The sequence below is a fragment of the Sus scrofa genome, chromosome 9, assembly GCF_000003025.6.
Source record: "Sus scrofa isolate TJ Tabasco breed Duroc chromosome 9, Sscrofa11.1, whole genome shotgun sequence".
NCBI classification, from domain to species: Eukaryota; Metazoa; Chordata; class Mammalia; order Artiodactyla; family Suidae; genus Sus; species Sus scrofa.
In genome coordinates, this window is record NC_010451.4 from 105,854,707 (window position 1) to 105,867,678 (window position 12,972).

General features: G+C 47.0%; 2 protein-coding genes across 6 annotated transcripts in view; one reads left to right on the plus strand and one right to left on the minus strand.

Annotated features, from left to right (window-relative positions):
* ATXN7L1 (ataxin 7 like 1) overlaps positions 1 to 12,972 on the minus strand; it is a 461,024-nt gene that overhangs the window by 390,093 nt on the left and 57,959 nt on the right. The window lies entirely within an intron of this gene.
* The window catches only part of CDHR3 (cadherin related family member 3), a 71,234-nt gene that overhangs the window by 32,244 nt on the left and 26,018 nt on the right, over positions 1 to 12,972 (plus strand). The window contains exons 6-8 of the mRNA XM_013979834.2: positions 120 to 224; positions 5,681 to 5,829; positions 9,828 to 10,017. Coding sequence (XP_013835288.2) covers positions 120 to 224; positions 5,681 to 5,829; positions 9,828 to 10,017 — 444 coding nt within the window. The remainder of the gene's footprint in view (positions 1 to 119; positions 225 to 5,680; positions 5,830 to 9,827; positions 10,018 to 12,972) is intronic.

Sequence of the window (12,972 nt, forward strand, 5' to 3'; positions counted from 1 at the left end):
AGGGTAGCCAGAAGCGGGGGGCGGGCGGGGGGGGGGCAACAGACGCTTTCCTCCCTCCCCCGTTTTGATGTCGGGCCAGCAAAGCTTGACTTCCTGACTTAGCGCCCCCCGCCCCACAGTTACCATTTCGTGGTGGAAGTGAGAGACAGCCAAGGGCTCAAAGCCTCCACAGCGCTCCGGATAAACATCGTGAACATCAACGACGAGGTGCCTCGCTTTACCAGGTAGACGTGGGGGTGAGGGGCTGGGGAGGCGGGGCGCTCCACGAGCTGGACCACCATCTCTCTCTCAGGTGGCCGAGCCTCCTAGGACACATTTCATACAAGACAGAGGGAAGCCCTTGGACAAGACACAAGCCCTCCAGATCTTGTGTCCTTTATCTGGGGCTCTGGACTTGCATCTTGCACCTCGGCTCCCCCTGCCTCCACGCCCCCACATACACGTGCACCGTGGGATTCTGGGTATGGGTGGGGGACGCAGGCGCAATGTCCTGTGGCAGGGCTTTGCTTCTGGGCATGGGTGAAAGTGAAACATAAGGCAGGTGCTTGTACAGTAGAGGGCTCACGGCTCCTAACAGCAGAATCCTAGAGCACATCCACTGTCAGGACGGAGGAAACGGCTCTCTGCCTCCGGGGTCTGCCCACGGCTGGGTGCTCTAATTTCCTCCTGCCGTGGGGGATCCAGAAAGGAGACCTGGCTGTGTCTGGTGGCTCCTGCGTCCAGCAGAGGTGAGGAAGGTAAGTGAGCGAATCTGATAGAGGAAGCCTTCGGGAGTGTGCCCGGCACCTGCCCAGGCACAAATGGGAGACCAGAGCCTATCATAGGTTGGGGTCTAGGAGGGGGAGATGGGCTTTTGAGCTAGCATATGACCCTGCCAACAGCCTGGCCTACTGGTTACAAGACTCTGCCTGCCCCAGTTGCTGACCTGGGCTCAGGAACCAGCCACCAGGAAACTGGAAAATCCTCTGCTTGGGTTAACTGTATTCATGGCTGTGAATAAATTCAGCTCAGGAGACTCCACCAACAAAAAGCCACTGAGCCCCAGAACTATGTAGAATGCTTGCAAAAGTATTCTGAGGTTGGTAGGTATTAAGGCTACTCCTTTCACAGGCTCACCTGGTGCCTTTTGGCAAAAGACACCGCAGTTGTGAAACTTCTGGATTGTGATCACAGTCTACAGCCCAGGTGCTGGGTGTCCTCACGGAGGGAATGGCAGCAGACACCCCCACGTCATGCTTCCCATCCAAGCCTGTGGCCAGATGCAGCTCAGAAGGTTGCCCAGTGCATTTCTGCTGATGGGCTCCTCCAGGGTCAGGATAGAGGCAGTTTATAAATAGCTGCAACATCCCAGCCTGGATTCAGACTCAAGTCTTAGCCAACCCAGCAATGCAGACCCATCAGTAATCCCTAGAGGAAGGTGATGGCCACGGGTCTCAAGCTAACATGCTCTGCAATGCCCTCCCCACACCACAGCCTGTAAGGTGGAAGAGCAGACGAAAGGAGCTTCAAAGGAGAAAATGATGAGTTCCCCCAAGGAGCAGAACTCATAGGCCATCTGGTTTGGACTGTGTCTTCCAAAATAAAGCAACCAAGTTCCCTTGTGGCACAGTGGGTTAAGGACCTGGTGTTTCCCCAGCTATGGTGCAAGCTGCAACTGCAGTGCGGGTGTGGTGTGGCCTGGGAACTTCCCCAAGCTGCAGGCTCAGCCAGAAAATTTTTAAAAAATTAAAAATAAAGCTACTGGGCTCAGCTCAAAGAGAACATGACCTTGGCTGTTTTGGGGGGCCCTTGAGATTGGTCTAGAGCTCTGGTTCTCATTTTTGGTTTGAGAGATGAACCTGTTAGGCTCTATCCCAGACAGGAAGCATGACCTATGTGACCACTTAATAGTTTTTTTTTTTTAAGTTGGCTTTTTTTTTTTTTTTTTTTTTTGTCTTGTTAGGGCTGCACCTGAGGCATATGGAAGTTCCCAGTCTAGGGAATGAATCAGAGCTGCAGCTGCTGGCCTACGCCACAGCAATGTGGGGCCCAAGCCGAGTGTAGGACCTACACCACAGCTCATGGCAATTCCGGATTCTTAATCCACTGAGTGAGGCCAGGGATCAAACCTGCATTCCCATGGACACGAGTCGGTTTTTTCATTACCGCTGAGTCACAAGGGGAACACCTTTTTTTTTTTTAAGGCTACACCTGCAGCACATGGAATTTCCCAGACCAGGAATTGAATCTGGGCCACAGCTATAACATACACCACAGCTATGGCAATGCTGGATCCTTTAACCCACTGCAGCTGAGGCTTGAACCCATACCTCCATAGCAACCTGAGCCGCTGCAGTCAGATTCTTAACCCACTGCACCATCGCGGGAACTGCCTCAACTTTATTTCATATGGTGTTTCCTGGATGTTGGTAGGGATGGGTCTGTGAGAGCTTATGCTCTGGAAGGATTTGGGGCAGGATGGCTCCTCAGAACCCACCTAGACTAACTGTAAATCACTTCATTCAGAATAATAAAATTACATCCTGAGACAGACTTAAGTAGACTGAGTTTGAGTGTGAAGTAGAAATGCAAAAAGAGGAAAAAACTCTTCTATCTTGACTACCTGGTAAGGTCCTGCCAAGCACACAGTCAAAGCAAGTACTATTTCTTTTTTTTTCTTTCTTTTTCTTTTTCATATATTTTCTAGGGCCGCACCTGCAGCATATGGAGGTTCCCAGGCTAGGGGTCTAATCGGAGCTGTAGCTGCCAGCCTTTGCCAGAGCCACAGCAATGCCAGATCCAAGCCATGTCTGCAACCTACACCACAGCTTATGGCAACGCCAGATCCTTAACCCACTGGGCGAGGCCAGGGATCGAACCTGCAACCTCTTGGTTCCAGTCAGATTCATTAACCACTGAGCCACGACGGGAACTCCAGCAAGTACTATTTCTGCTGTGGAAATTGTCTCACCATTTCATTCCGGGGTGGTGATGAGCAGCCGAATGTTTGATTGGCTTGTGAGGTGCCCTCTAGGGCTCTGCCATTGTGAAAGTTGACCACTTTTCATGAGAGAATTGTATTTACTTGCCACATTGCAGACAGTGTTTGCCATTTTTGCAAAGAGCTCTGTTTTAGAGTCGGGCAGCTGGGTCTTTCTCCCCTTCTGCCCATTTCTTTTGCATTTACTCGAAGTCCTTTCCCACCTGGCACCAGGCAGTGTATACACACAATTACAGACTTAGAGAAGCCACCCAGGGTCACCCAGGACTCATGCCCTTTCCCCAGAGTGTGGCCTAGGCCCTGGGCTACTCCTGACGCAGGCTCTGGTGGTCCAATGTCGTGGGGAGACAGTCATGGGAATTAGGGACCTCAGAGCTTCCGCCGCCGGGTGCTGCAGGGGCCCCGGCTTCACTGGACTTGAATAGATCTTTACTGTGGCCTTAGGATAACGCTTCTAAGTTAAATGATATTTTATACACATTTGGGTCTTGGATTCCCCAAACCAAATAAACCACAGATTTTATCTTCTGCCAGGCTCAATATCAGGTCAGTCAAGGGGAGGATGTTGAACCCAGGAAGCTATTCACAGCCTGATCAGTCCCCATCCTGGGGACTTGGGGAGCACCCAGCATGAACTGGAGGAGCCTGCAGAACAGGGCCTTAAACAGTTGCACTCCTGACATCTTGAGCAGGACACTCCCCAAAGCGGGGCTGTCCTGGGCACCGTGCACTGTAGGATGTTTAGCAGCATCCCTGGCCTCGACCTACTACGTGCCAATAGCAGCCCGCTTCTCTGGTTGTGACAAAAACATAATCACCCACAGCTGAGAATCACTGTCTTAGAAGGAAGAAGGGAGGATGGGAGGAAGGGTTTTGTTTGTTTGTTTGTTTGTTTTCCCAAGGTGTCCTGTCTGTCCTAGAAGAGGCTGGTTGCCTGTGGTTGTCACCTCTGGTGATTCCTCACAATAGTCCTTCTCAGACTTTAAAGCGCATACACACACACACCCCCGCCCCACCCTGTAGAAACGCACATCCTGAATCCAAGGTCTGGAGCAGTCCCAGCATCCTCAGGGAGCCAGTTCGAATGGCAGGGACCACTTCTGGGATCACCGGGGCCAGGCTGTGAAAGCAGCATGGGTATCTTAGGAACCTCTTTGCTGGAAGTTAATGGAACCCCTTCAAAGTCACCAAAGAAAAACCCCAGCGTGTTAGAAGAGGGGCTCTCACATACTGGAACAAAGACTTAGTCCAGCCTTAGGAAGTGGGGCCGTTCCCCTCTCTCCTCTGGCTCTGCTTTTGGTTCCTGCCACCCCTGCCTCCTTGGCTACACCTCACTTTGTCCAACCCTGGACCCCCCAGTGACAGCACAGACTCCCCGAGAACAGGGGTGTGTCAGGTAAGTAAACGGAGGAACGGAGCCCAGGGGTGGCCTCTTGGCCTGAACAAAATTACTGTCTCCTAACAACACAGGAGGTCGACTCAGGGATGGGGGCAGGGCCAGGATCCAGGGAGGAGCCTGCTTCCAGCCTTTCCTGCCTCCCACTCCAGCTGGAGCTTCCCTGCTGCTCCGCTTCTTCCTCCTCCCTCTGGCTCTACAGACGGTGAGACAGAACTGCAGAAACATTCTGGGCTCATGAAATGAATGCAATCCTTTAGATCTGAGGTATGGTATTCCCCTCTTAAAGAAGATCCCACGTGGGAAAACCCAGATTTAGGAAATGGTAAATGAGAGATGACTATTAGCCCCATGGAAGTGGTTTTCCATCTGCAAAAGGACTTCCTGCCGAGTGCTTTTAAATGATAAGCCTCCCGTGGTGCATTCAAAATTACTCAATTTATGCAAGTTGTGTAGTTAAAACTTCCAGCCTCTCTGTCTTATTATGAGCCTTTTCCAAAGCAGCTGAGGTATGAGGAAGGTGGGTATGCTGGTGATTTGGAGTTACCATGTAAGAAGGCATCCTTGGAGGGCAGGGCATTGACCTTGGCTTCTGCAGGGGGAGGAGGGGGTCATTTCTCCCTTCAGAGAGCTGACCTGATTAGCACAATGCAACTGGAAAGGTGCACACGTTCTGTGTGAATTTCTACCTTCTCATGCAAAAAAAAAAAAAAAAAAAAAAAAAAAGCAAGGGAAAGAAGGAAAAAGAGAAAGTGAGAGGGAGGGAGGAAGAGAGAGGAGGGAACAAGGAAACGAAGGAAGGAAGGAGGGGCGGGGGAGAGGCAAAAGTGAGTGGAAGCACGGGAATGGAGACAGTTCAATTCATTCGGCTTCTGGTGGCAGCCAGGGGATGGCAGTCAGGAACCCATAGTTCGGAATACTGTAGCCAGAGGAATTTTTAAAAGAGATCAGGGAACTTTTGCACATGAATTGGGAGAAAAGAAGATGGCTGGACAGGCCAACTATCCTTATTTTAAAAGATGTTAATGCCTAAGCGATCCGAAATGGCATCAGGGCTGCGTGGAGTCAGAGGCTGTGGCCGACATAAATCGTTGCCATCACCGCAGGGCACTTCCGTGGCTTCCACGGGGATGTGATCTTTGGAAATACAAAAGCCAGTCACCCCTCCCTTCAGCTGCTCCGTTCTCCCTCCTGAACATGTGGATGCAACTCCAACAGCTCAGTGCTATATTTAGCACTAACCAAAATACCCACCTCTCCCGTGCCCCTGAAAATTAGCTGTGTCTGCTGTCTTTCTGTTCCAGCCCAAGGCGAGTGTATAGGATTCCTGAGGAGCTGGGTCCAGGAACCATCGTGGCCAATATCACAGCCGAGGACCCTGATGATAAAGGCTTTACCAGCTTCCTCCTCTACAGCATCACTACTGTTAACAGCTATTTCATGATCAATCAGTGTAAGTCAGACACACGCACCCTGTGCGTTCTCTAATTTAGCCACTTGGATTGTTTTACAAACAGTTATTACATCTTCTGGTCTGGGGCGTGCCTTTCTGTCTAGAGTATCAGAAGTTACCAGAGTGACAGGTGCATTAAAAGCAGTTGGGGGAGTTCCCGTCGTGGCTCTGGGAGCTCCTGTTGTGGCACAGCAGAAATGAATCCGACTAGGATCCATGAGGATGTGGGTTCCATCCCTGCCTCGCTCAGTGGATTAAGGATCTGGCATTGCTGTGAGCTGTGGTGTAGGTCCCAGGTGTGGCTCGGATCCCATGTTACTGTGGCTGTGGCGTAGGCTGGCAGCTGCAGCTCCGATTCGACCCCCTAGCCTGGGAACTTCCATATGCCCCAGGTGTGGTCCTAAAAAAGCAAAAAAAAAAAAAAAAAAAAAAAAAGCTGTTGGCATAGGAGTTCCTTGGTGGTTCAGTAGGCTAAGGATCTGGCATTATCACTGCTGTGGCACTGGTTCAACCCCTAGCCCAGGAACTTGAGCTTGCCATGGGCAAAGCCAAAAAAAAAAAAAAAAAAAAAAGCTGTTGGGGAGTTCCCACTGTGGTGCAATGGGTAAAGAATCTAACTGCAGTGATTTAAGTCGCTGTGTAGGTACAGGTTTGATTCCCAACCCAGCCCAGTGGGTTAAAGGATCCAGCAGCTCAGATTCATCCCTAACCTAGGAACTTCCATATGCCACAGGTATGGCCATTAAAAAAAAAAAAAAAAAAAAGCAGTTGGCCTAGGTCTTGAGGACTGAACAGTGCCCAATGTCAACAGCTGTATCACCACTTCACCTTTGGGACAGGTAGGCATCTAAGGATGGATGAGTTCACTTTCCTGAGGGTACCTTGAGGTCTTCTGAACTGAGGAGCCAGACCAGTGCCATTCAAGAGAAATAGAGTGGAGACCACATATGTAGTTCTAAAGTCTCTAGTGGCCACAAAAAGTAGAAAGAAACAGGAAAAATTAATTTTTGTATAATGATTTTTTAATTTTTCCATTATAGCTGGTTTACAAGTGTTCTGTCAATTTTCTACTGCACAGCAAGGTGACACATACATGTATACATTCATTTTTTTCTCACATTATCATGCTCCATCACAAGTGACTAGACATAGTTCCCAGTGCTACACAGCAGGATCCCACTGCTTATCCATTTCAAAGGCAATAGTTTGCATCTATTAGCTCAAAATCCCAGTCCATCCCACTCCCCCCTGTCTCCTTGGCAACCACAAGTCTGGTCTCCATGACTTGTCCATGTCATGATTTTCTTTTCTGTGGAAAGGTTCATTTCTGCTGTATATTAGAATCCAGATATAAGTGATATCATATGGTATTTATCTTTCTGACTTACTTCACTTAGTATGAGAGTCTCTAGTTCCATCCACGTTGCTGAGAATGGCATTATTTTGTTTGTTCTTTTTTATGGCTGAATAGTATTCCATCGTGTATATATACCACATCTTCTTAATCCAATCATCTGTCAATGGACATTTAGGTCGTTTCCATGTCTTGGCTATTGCAAATAGTGCTGCAATGAACATGTGGGTGCATGTGTCTTTTTCAAGGAAAGTTTTGTCCAGATATACGCCCAAGAGTGGGATTCCTGGGTTATATGGTAGGTAGTTCTATGTATCATTTTCCAAGGTACCTCCATACTATTTTCCATGGTGGTTGTACCAATTTACATTCCCACCAACAGTGCAGGAGGGTGGTAAAATTAATTTTAACAAGATATTTTATTTAACCCAATGTATCCAAAATATTATTATTTTAACTTGTAATTAATAGTTTAAAGTTACTAATGAAGAAATGCAAATCAAAACTTCAATGAGGTAACACCTACACCAGTCGGACTGGCCATCATTAAAAAGTCTACAAATAACAAATGCTGGAGAGGATGTGGAGAAAAGGGAATCCTCTTACATTGTTGGTGTGAATTTAAGTTGGTGCAGCCACTGTGGAAAACAGTATGGCGATTCCTCAAAAAACTGAAATAGAATCACCGTATGATCTAGCAATCCCACTCCTGGGCATCTATCCAGAGAAGACCATAATTCAAAAAGATACATGCACCCCAATGTTCATTGCCATATTATTCACAATAGCAAAGACATGGAAACAACCTAAATGCCAATTGATAGAGGAATGGATAAAGAAGATGTGGTACATATACACAATGGAATACTACTTAGCCATAAAAAAGAATGAAATAATGCCATTGGCAGCAATATGGATGCAACTAGAGATTATCATACTAAATGAAATAAGTCAAAAAGAGAAAGACAAATACCATATGAAATCACTTATATGTGGCATCTAAAATATGACACAAATGAACATATCTATGGGACAGAAACAGACTCACAGATAAAGAGAACAGACTTGTGGTTGCCAAGGGAGAGTGGATTGGGGAAGGGGTGGAGTGGGAGGTTGGAGTTAACAGATGTAAGTTATGATATATGGAGAGGATAAACAACAAGATCCTACTGTACAGCACAGGGAAATATATTCAATGTCCTATGATAAACCGTAGTGGAAAAGAATACAAAAAAGAATGTGTGTGTGTGTGTGTGTGTGTGTGTATGTATACATAACTGAATCACTTTGCTGTGCAGCAGAAATTAATACAATATTGTAAATCAACTATACTTCAACGAAAATAAAGTTATTCACGAGATATTTTACATTATTACTGTTCGTGCCAAGTCTTTGAAATCTGTTGTGTATGTTATCCTTACTGCATATCTCAATTTGGACTAGTGACATTTCATGTGCTAAAGAGCCACATGTCGCACGTGGTTATGGTATTGGATAGCCTCGATCTAGATCAATCTGCCGGCTTCCTGGGAGCTGTTGTCTCATCTTGGTGCAGAGGAGAGTCTCCACTTCCTGTCATCGCCATACCAGGCAGGATGCTGAGTGATCCACAAGCATCCCTTCTTAAGTACTCAGCCCACTATCATCATCCCCATTTTACAGATGAGGAAACTAAGGCCTCGAGAGATACTCAGACAGGTTAAGTAACTTGTCCAAGGTCTCATAGCACGTTGTGAAGCAGAGATACAAGCCAAAGCTGCCTGACTCCAGAGCCTGTCTAGAACCATTCCACCTCATAAGTTCCTGTCACATCACCAAACAAGACTTCACTTTACATAGTGCTTTTGCAGAAGCCAGCATTGGACAATCCCAGAAAAGATAATGTGCTATTCATTGCATAGGCTTTAGGGCAAAGGTTACCTGTTTCCAGGAGAGGCAGGCAAAGGCAGTGATCGTGTTCTACCCCCGAACGCCTCAGCGGGCTGTCTGTCATCCAAGACCTCACTCTCCTGAGCATGGTTTAGAATTCTGTTCACTTCAGTATCGCAAACTGAATTTTTAACAAATACAGTGGGGTTAGTTTTAGAGTATATTTATAAAGACTCTTTGGTTGCAAGTAACAGAAACTAAAGCAAGCCAAACTAAGCAAAAGAAAAAAAAGTAGGAGACACCTATCAACAGGATCCTATCTCATGAGAAAGAATGGGACCATGAGGGCACAGGACGGGAGCAGCGCGGCTCAGCGACCTTGGCAGCTAGGATGCCGGCCTCTTGCCTGTATTTTCTCTAGTAACCTGCCTCGCATCTCCCAGTTACAGGTTCTCCAGTGAGAGAACCCAGGGGGTCAGGCTGGAGTCAGCTGTCTACCAGTCTAGTCAACTATGGGCAAGGACAGCTGCCAGGGGCCCAGCTCTGAAGGATGAGGTGAAAAATTCTGGAAGGATCAGTCCAGGCAGCCCAAAATGTCCAAGATAGGGACTTACACTATTTTTTTTTTTTACAAAATATATTTGTATAGAGGATATTCCCTTTGTAAGCCATTCCTCATATCAGCATGTTCTTTTCCCATTTACTGCAAGTCTCTGTCTGCCCTTGACGCTTCATTTCTCTCTAAAGTGCTACATTCTGACCTTTGCCTTCTCAGTGACTGGGACCATCCATGTGGCCCGCAGGCTAAACCGAGATGCAGGCGAATTGAGACAAAATCCCGCCATTTCTCTGGAGGTTCTGGTGAGGGACAGACCCTTTGGGGGCCAGGAGAATCGCAAGCAGATAACCTTCATCGTGGAAGACATTAATGATAATCCCTCGACGTGTACCAAGTTCACCTTCAGGTATTCGCCTTCTTTAAAAATATATTTTTTTTAGTTTTTAAATTATTTTTTATCTTTATACCATTTAAAAAGACTACATTCCACTTGGTTATTATAAAATATTGGGGCGTTCCCATCATGGCTCAGCGGTTAGCAGACCCGACTAGCATCCACGAGGACGTGGGTTGGATCCCGGCCTCGCTCAGTGGGTTAAGGATCTGGCCTTGCTGTGAGCTGTGGTGTAGGTCGCAGATGCAGCTCGGATCCCACACTGCTGTGGCTGTGGTGTAGGCCTGTGGCTACAGCACTGATTGGACCCCTAGCCTGGGAACTTGAATATGCCGCAGTGCAGCCCTGAAAAGACAAAAGGACCAAAAGAAAAAAAATGAAATAAAATGTTGGCAATACCTCCCTGTTGTACAATACATGCTTGAGCCTATCTTGCATCCAATAGTTTGTGCCTCCCCTCCCCCACCCTGATATCCCCCACCCCCCACCAGGTTGTGCTCTCTATCTGTAAGTCTGCTTCTTTTATGTTATATGTGTTTTTGTTTCTGTTTTTATGGCCACACCTGTGGCATATGGAAATTCCTGGGCCAGAGATGGAACCTGTGCCTCCTCAGCGACCAGAGCCAATGTTGTCGGATTCTTAAACCACTGCACCACAGCAGGAATTCCAGTTTTTTGCATTTTTTTAGAAACCGCATATAAGTGATGTCATACAATATTTGTCTTTCTCTGATTTATTTCACTTAGCATAATGGCCTCCAAGTCCACCCACGTTATTGCAAATGACAGAGTTTCATTCTTCTGTATGGCTGAGTAATATTCCATTGTACGTATGTACCATATCTTCTTTATCTGTGCATCTGTTGACGGACACTTAGGTTGCTTCCACGTCTTGGCTATAGTGAACAGTGCTGCAGTGAACACTAGGGTGCATGTATCTTTTCAAATTAGTGTTTTGGTTTTTTTGGATAGATACCCAGCAGTGGAATTGCTGGGTCACCTGGTAGCTCTTTTTTTGTTTCTTGGGAAACCTCCATACTATTTTCCACAGGGGCTGCACCATTCAGGTATTTGCCTCTTGAGCCAGGTGTGGGCATGCCCCTTCTTTGGGGGTCCTCGGCTCCTCTGGAATAATCTGAGGAGAACTGAAGAATCATGGGTCCTGGGGACACGGCTCCATACAAATAAGTTGATTGGAGTTCCCGTTGTGGCTCAGTGGTTTACGAATCCGACTAGGAACCATGAGGTTGCAGGTTCGATCCCTGGCCTTGCTCAGTGGGTTAAGGATCTTGTATTGCTGTGAGCTGTGCTGTAGGTCGCAGACATGGCTCAGATCTTGCATTGCTGTGGCTCTGGCGTAGGCCAGCAGCTGTAGCTCTGATTAGACCCCTAGCCTGGGAACCTCCATATGCCGCGGGAGCGGCCCAAGAAATGGCAAAAAGACAAAAAAATAAAAAATAAAAATAAAAAAAAATAAGTTGATTGAACGGTCCCTTTAGGTGAGAGGTTTTCCTTCCCTCTCTTCCATTTTTTTTCCTCTTTATAATCCTCCTTCTCCACTTTCTTACTCTGTTAAATAATACTTTTAGTTTGCTCTCTTCCATTCAGTGTTCATCTCTGCTGGTGAAAAGTACCCTGGGGACTTATTAGACCCTCTCTGGACTGTACCTTCTTTATTTATTGCTACCAGGTGCTGTTGGCTAGCCGTTATAATAGACATGTGAGACTTAGGATGAGTAACTAAAAGCTCCCAGAGAAACATGCCACCAGGAATAAGAATATCAAACTGTTTCCCTAAAACTACCCAAAGCGTCTCATTCACCCCATACAATTTCATTGCCTATAAACAAAAAGCAATGGAAAGGGGGAGAAAGGCAGATAAAAGTGGTATGCAAGTTATTCTGGATATTTTGACCTGTTTTTTATCTCACAATTTATTCACCATTAGTTTAAAATAAAGTCCCTTGGGATTCTGGGTTAATGTCACTTTTTGAAAACAGTACTGTCTTTCCACTATTTTGTGTAAGTGCCACAAGATGAGTAATTCCTTCATCTCCGTGGTTTCATAATAGCTAGTCTCTAGTTTCTTGGGAGTCTGAAGGTGGTTCCTCCTGGGTGTGGGGAGGGTACCTCTTCGGTGACCCTTGCTGAGAGGGCACCTAATGTCTGGAGCCAGGCTGAACACCAGAGCTGGTCTCATTTTCAGATGTTCCCAGGGAGAAAGCCTCCTGCTGGGTTTATCTTTGACTGGTTTTGCAGGCTTACTTTTTAAGCTCAAGGTGACTTTGGACCCAATGCATACTATAGTATGCCATGCAAAGAACAAAGAACCCTGGACAAAGATTGTCTACGATAAGCATCAGAAATACAAATGCCTTTATTAGGCTCTTCAGTGGCTGCCTGTTTTAACCACTGGCACACCCAGCATAATGCTATGACTCAAGAGGCCTTGAGTCTGGTATCAAAACAGTTAAGTCAGAGTTCCCAGAGGAAATGAATCTGACTAGCACCATGAAGATGCAGGCTTGGTCCCTGGCCTCGCTCGGTAGGTTAAGGATCTGGCATTGCTGTGAGCTATGGTGTAGGTAACAGATGCAGCTCGATCGTATCTGGTGTTGCTGTGGTGTAGGCCAGTAGCTACAGCTCTGATTTGACCCCTAGCCTGGGAACCTCCATATGCTGTGGGCGCGGCCCTAAAAAGACCAAAAAACAAAAAACAAACAAACAAAAAACCCCAACCAACCAGCCAACCAACCAACCCAATAGGGTATACCACACCTGCTCTGGATACACCCTTCTTGCCTCTTCAGATCCAGCCCCCAGCCTCTCCCTCCCTGCTCTGTGCCCCCAGAAGGCTGACCTCCATAGATAACAACTGCTCCCTTGTCCTGCAGCTTCTGGTTGGCCCTTGGGAAGCCCTGGAATGAGGGGAAGAGAGAAGTCAGGGTATTTATCCCCTGGCTCCCA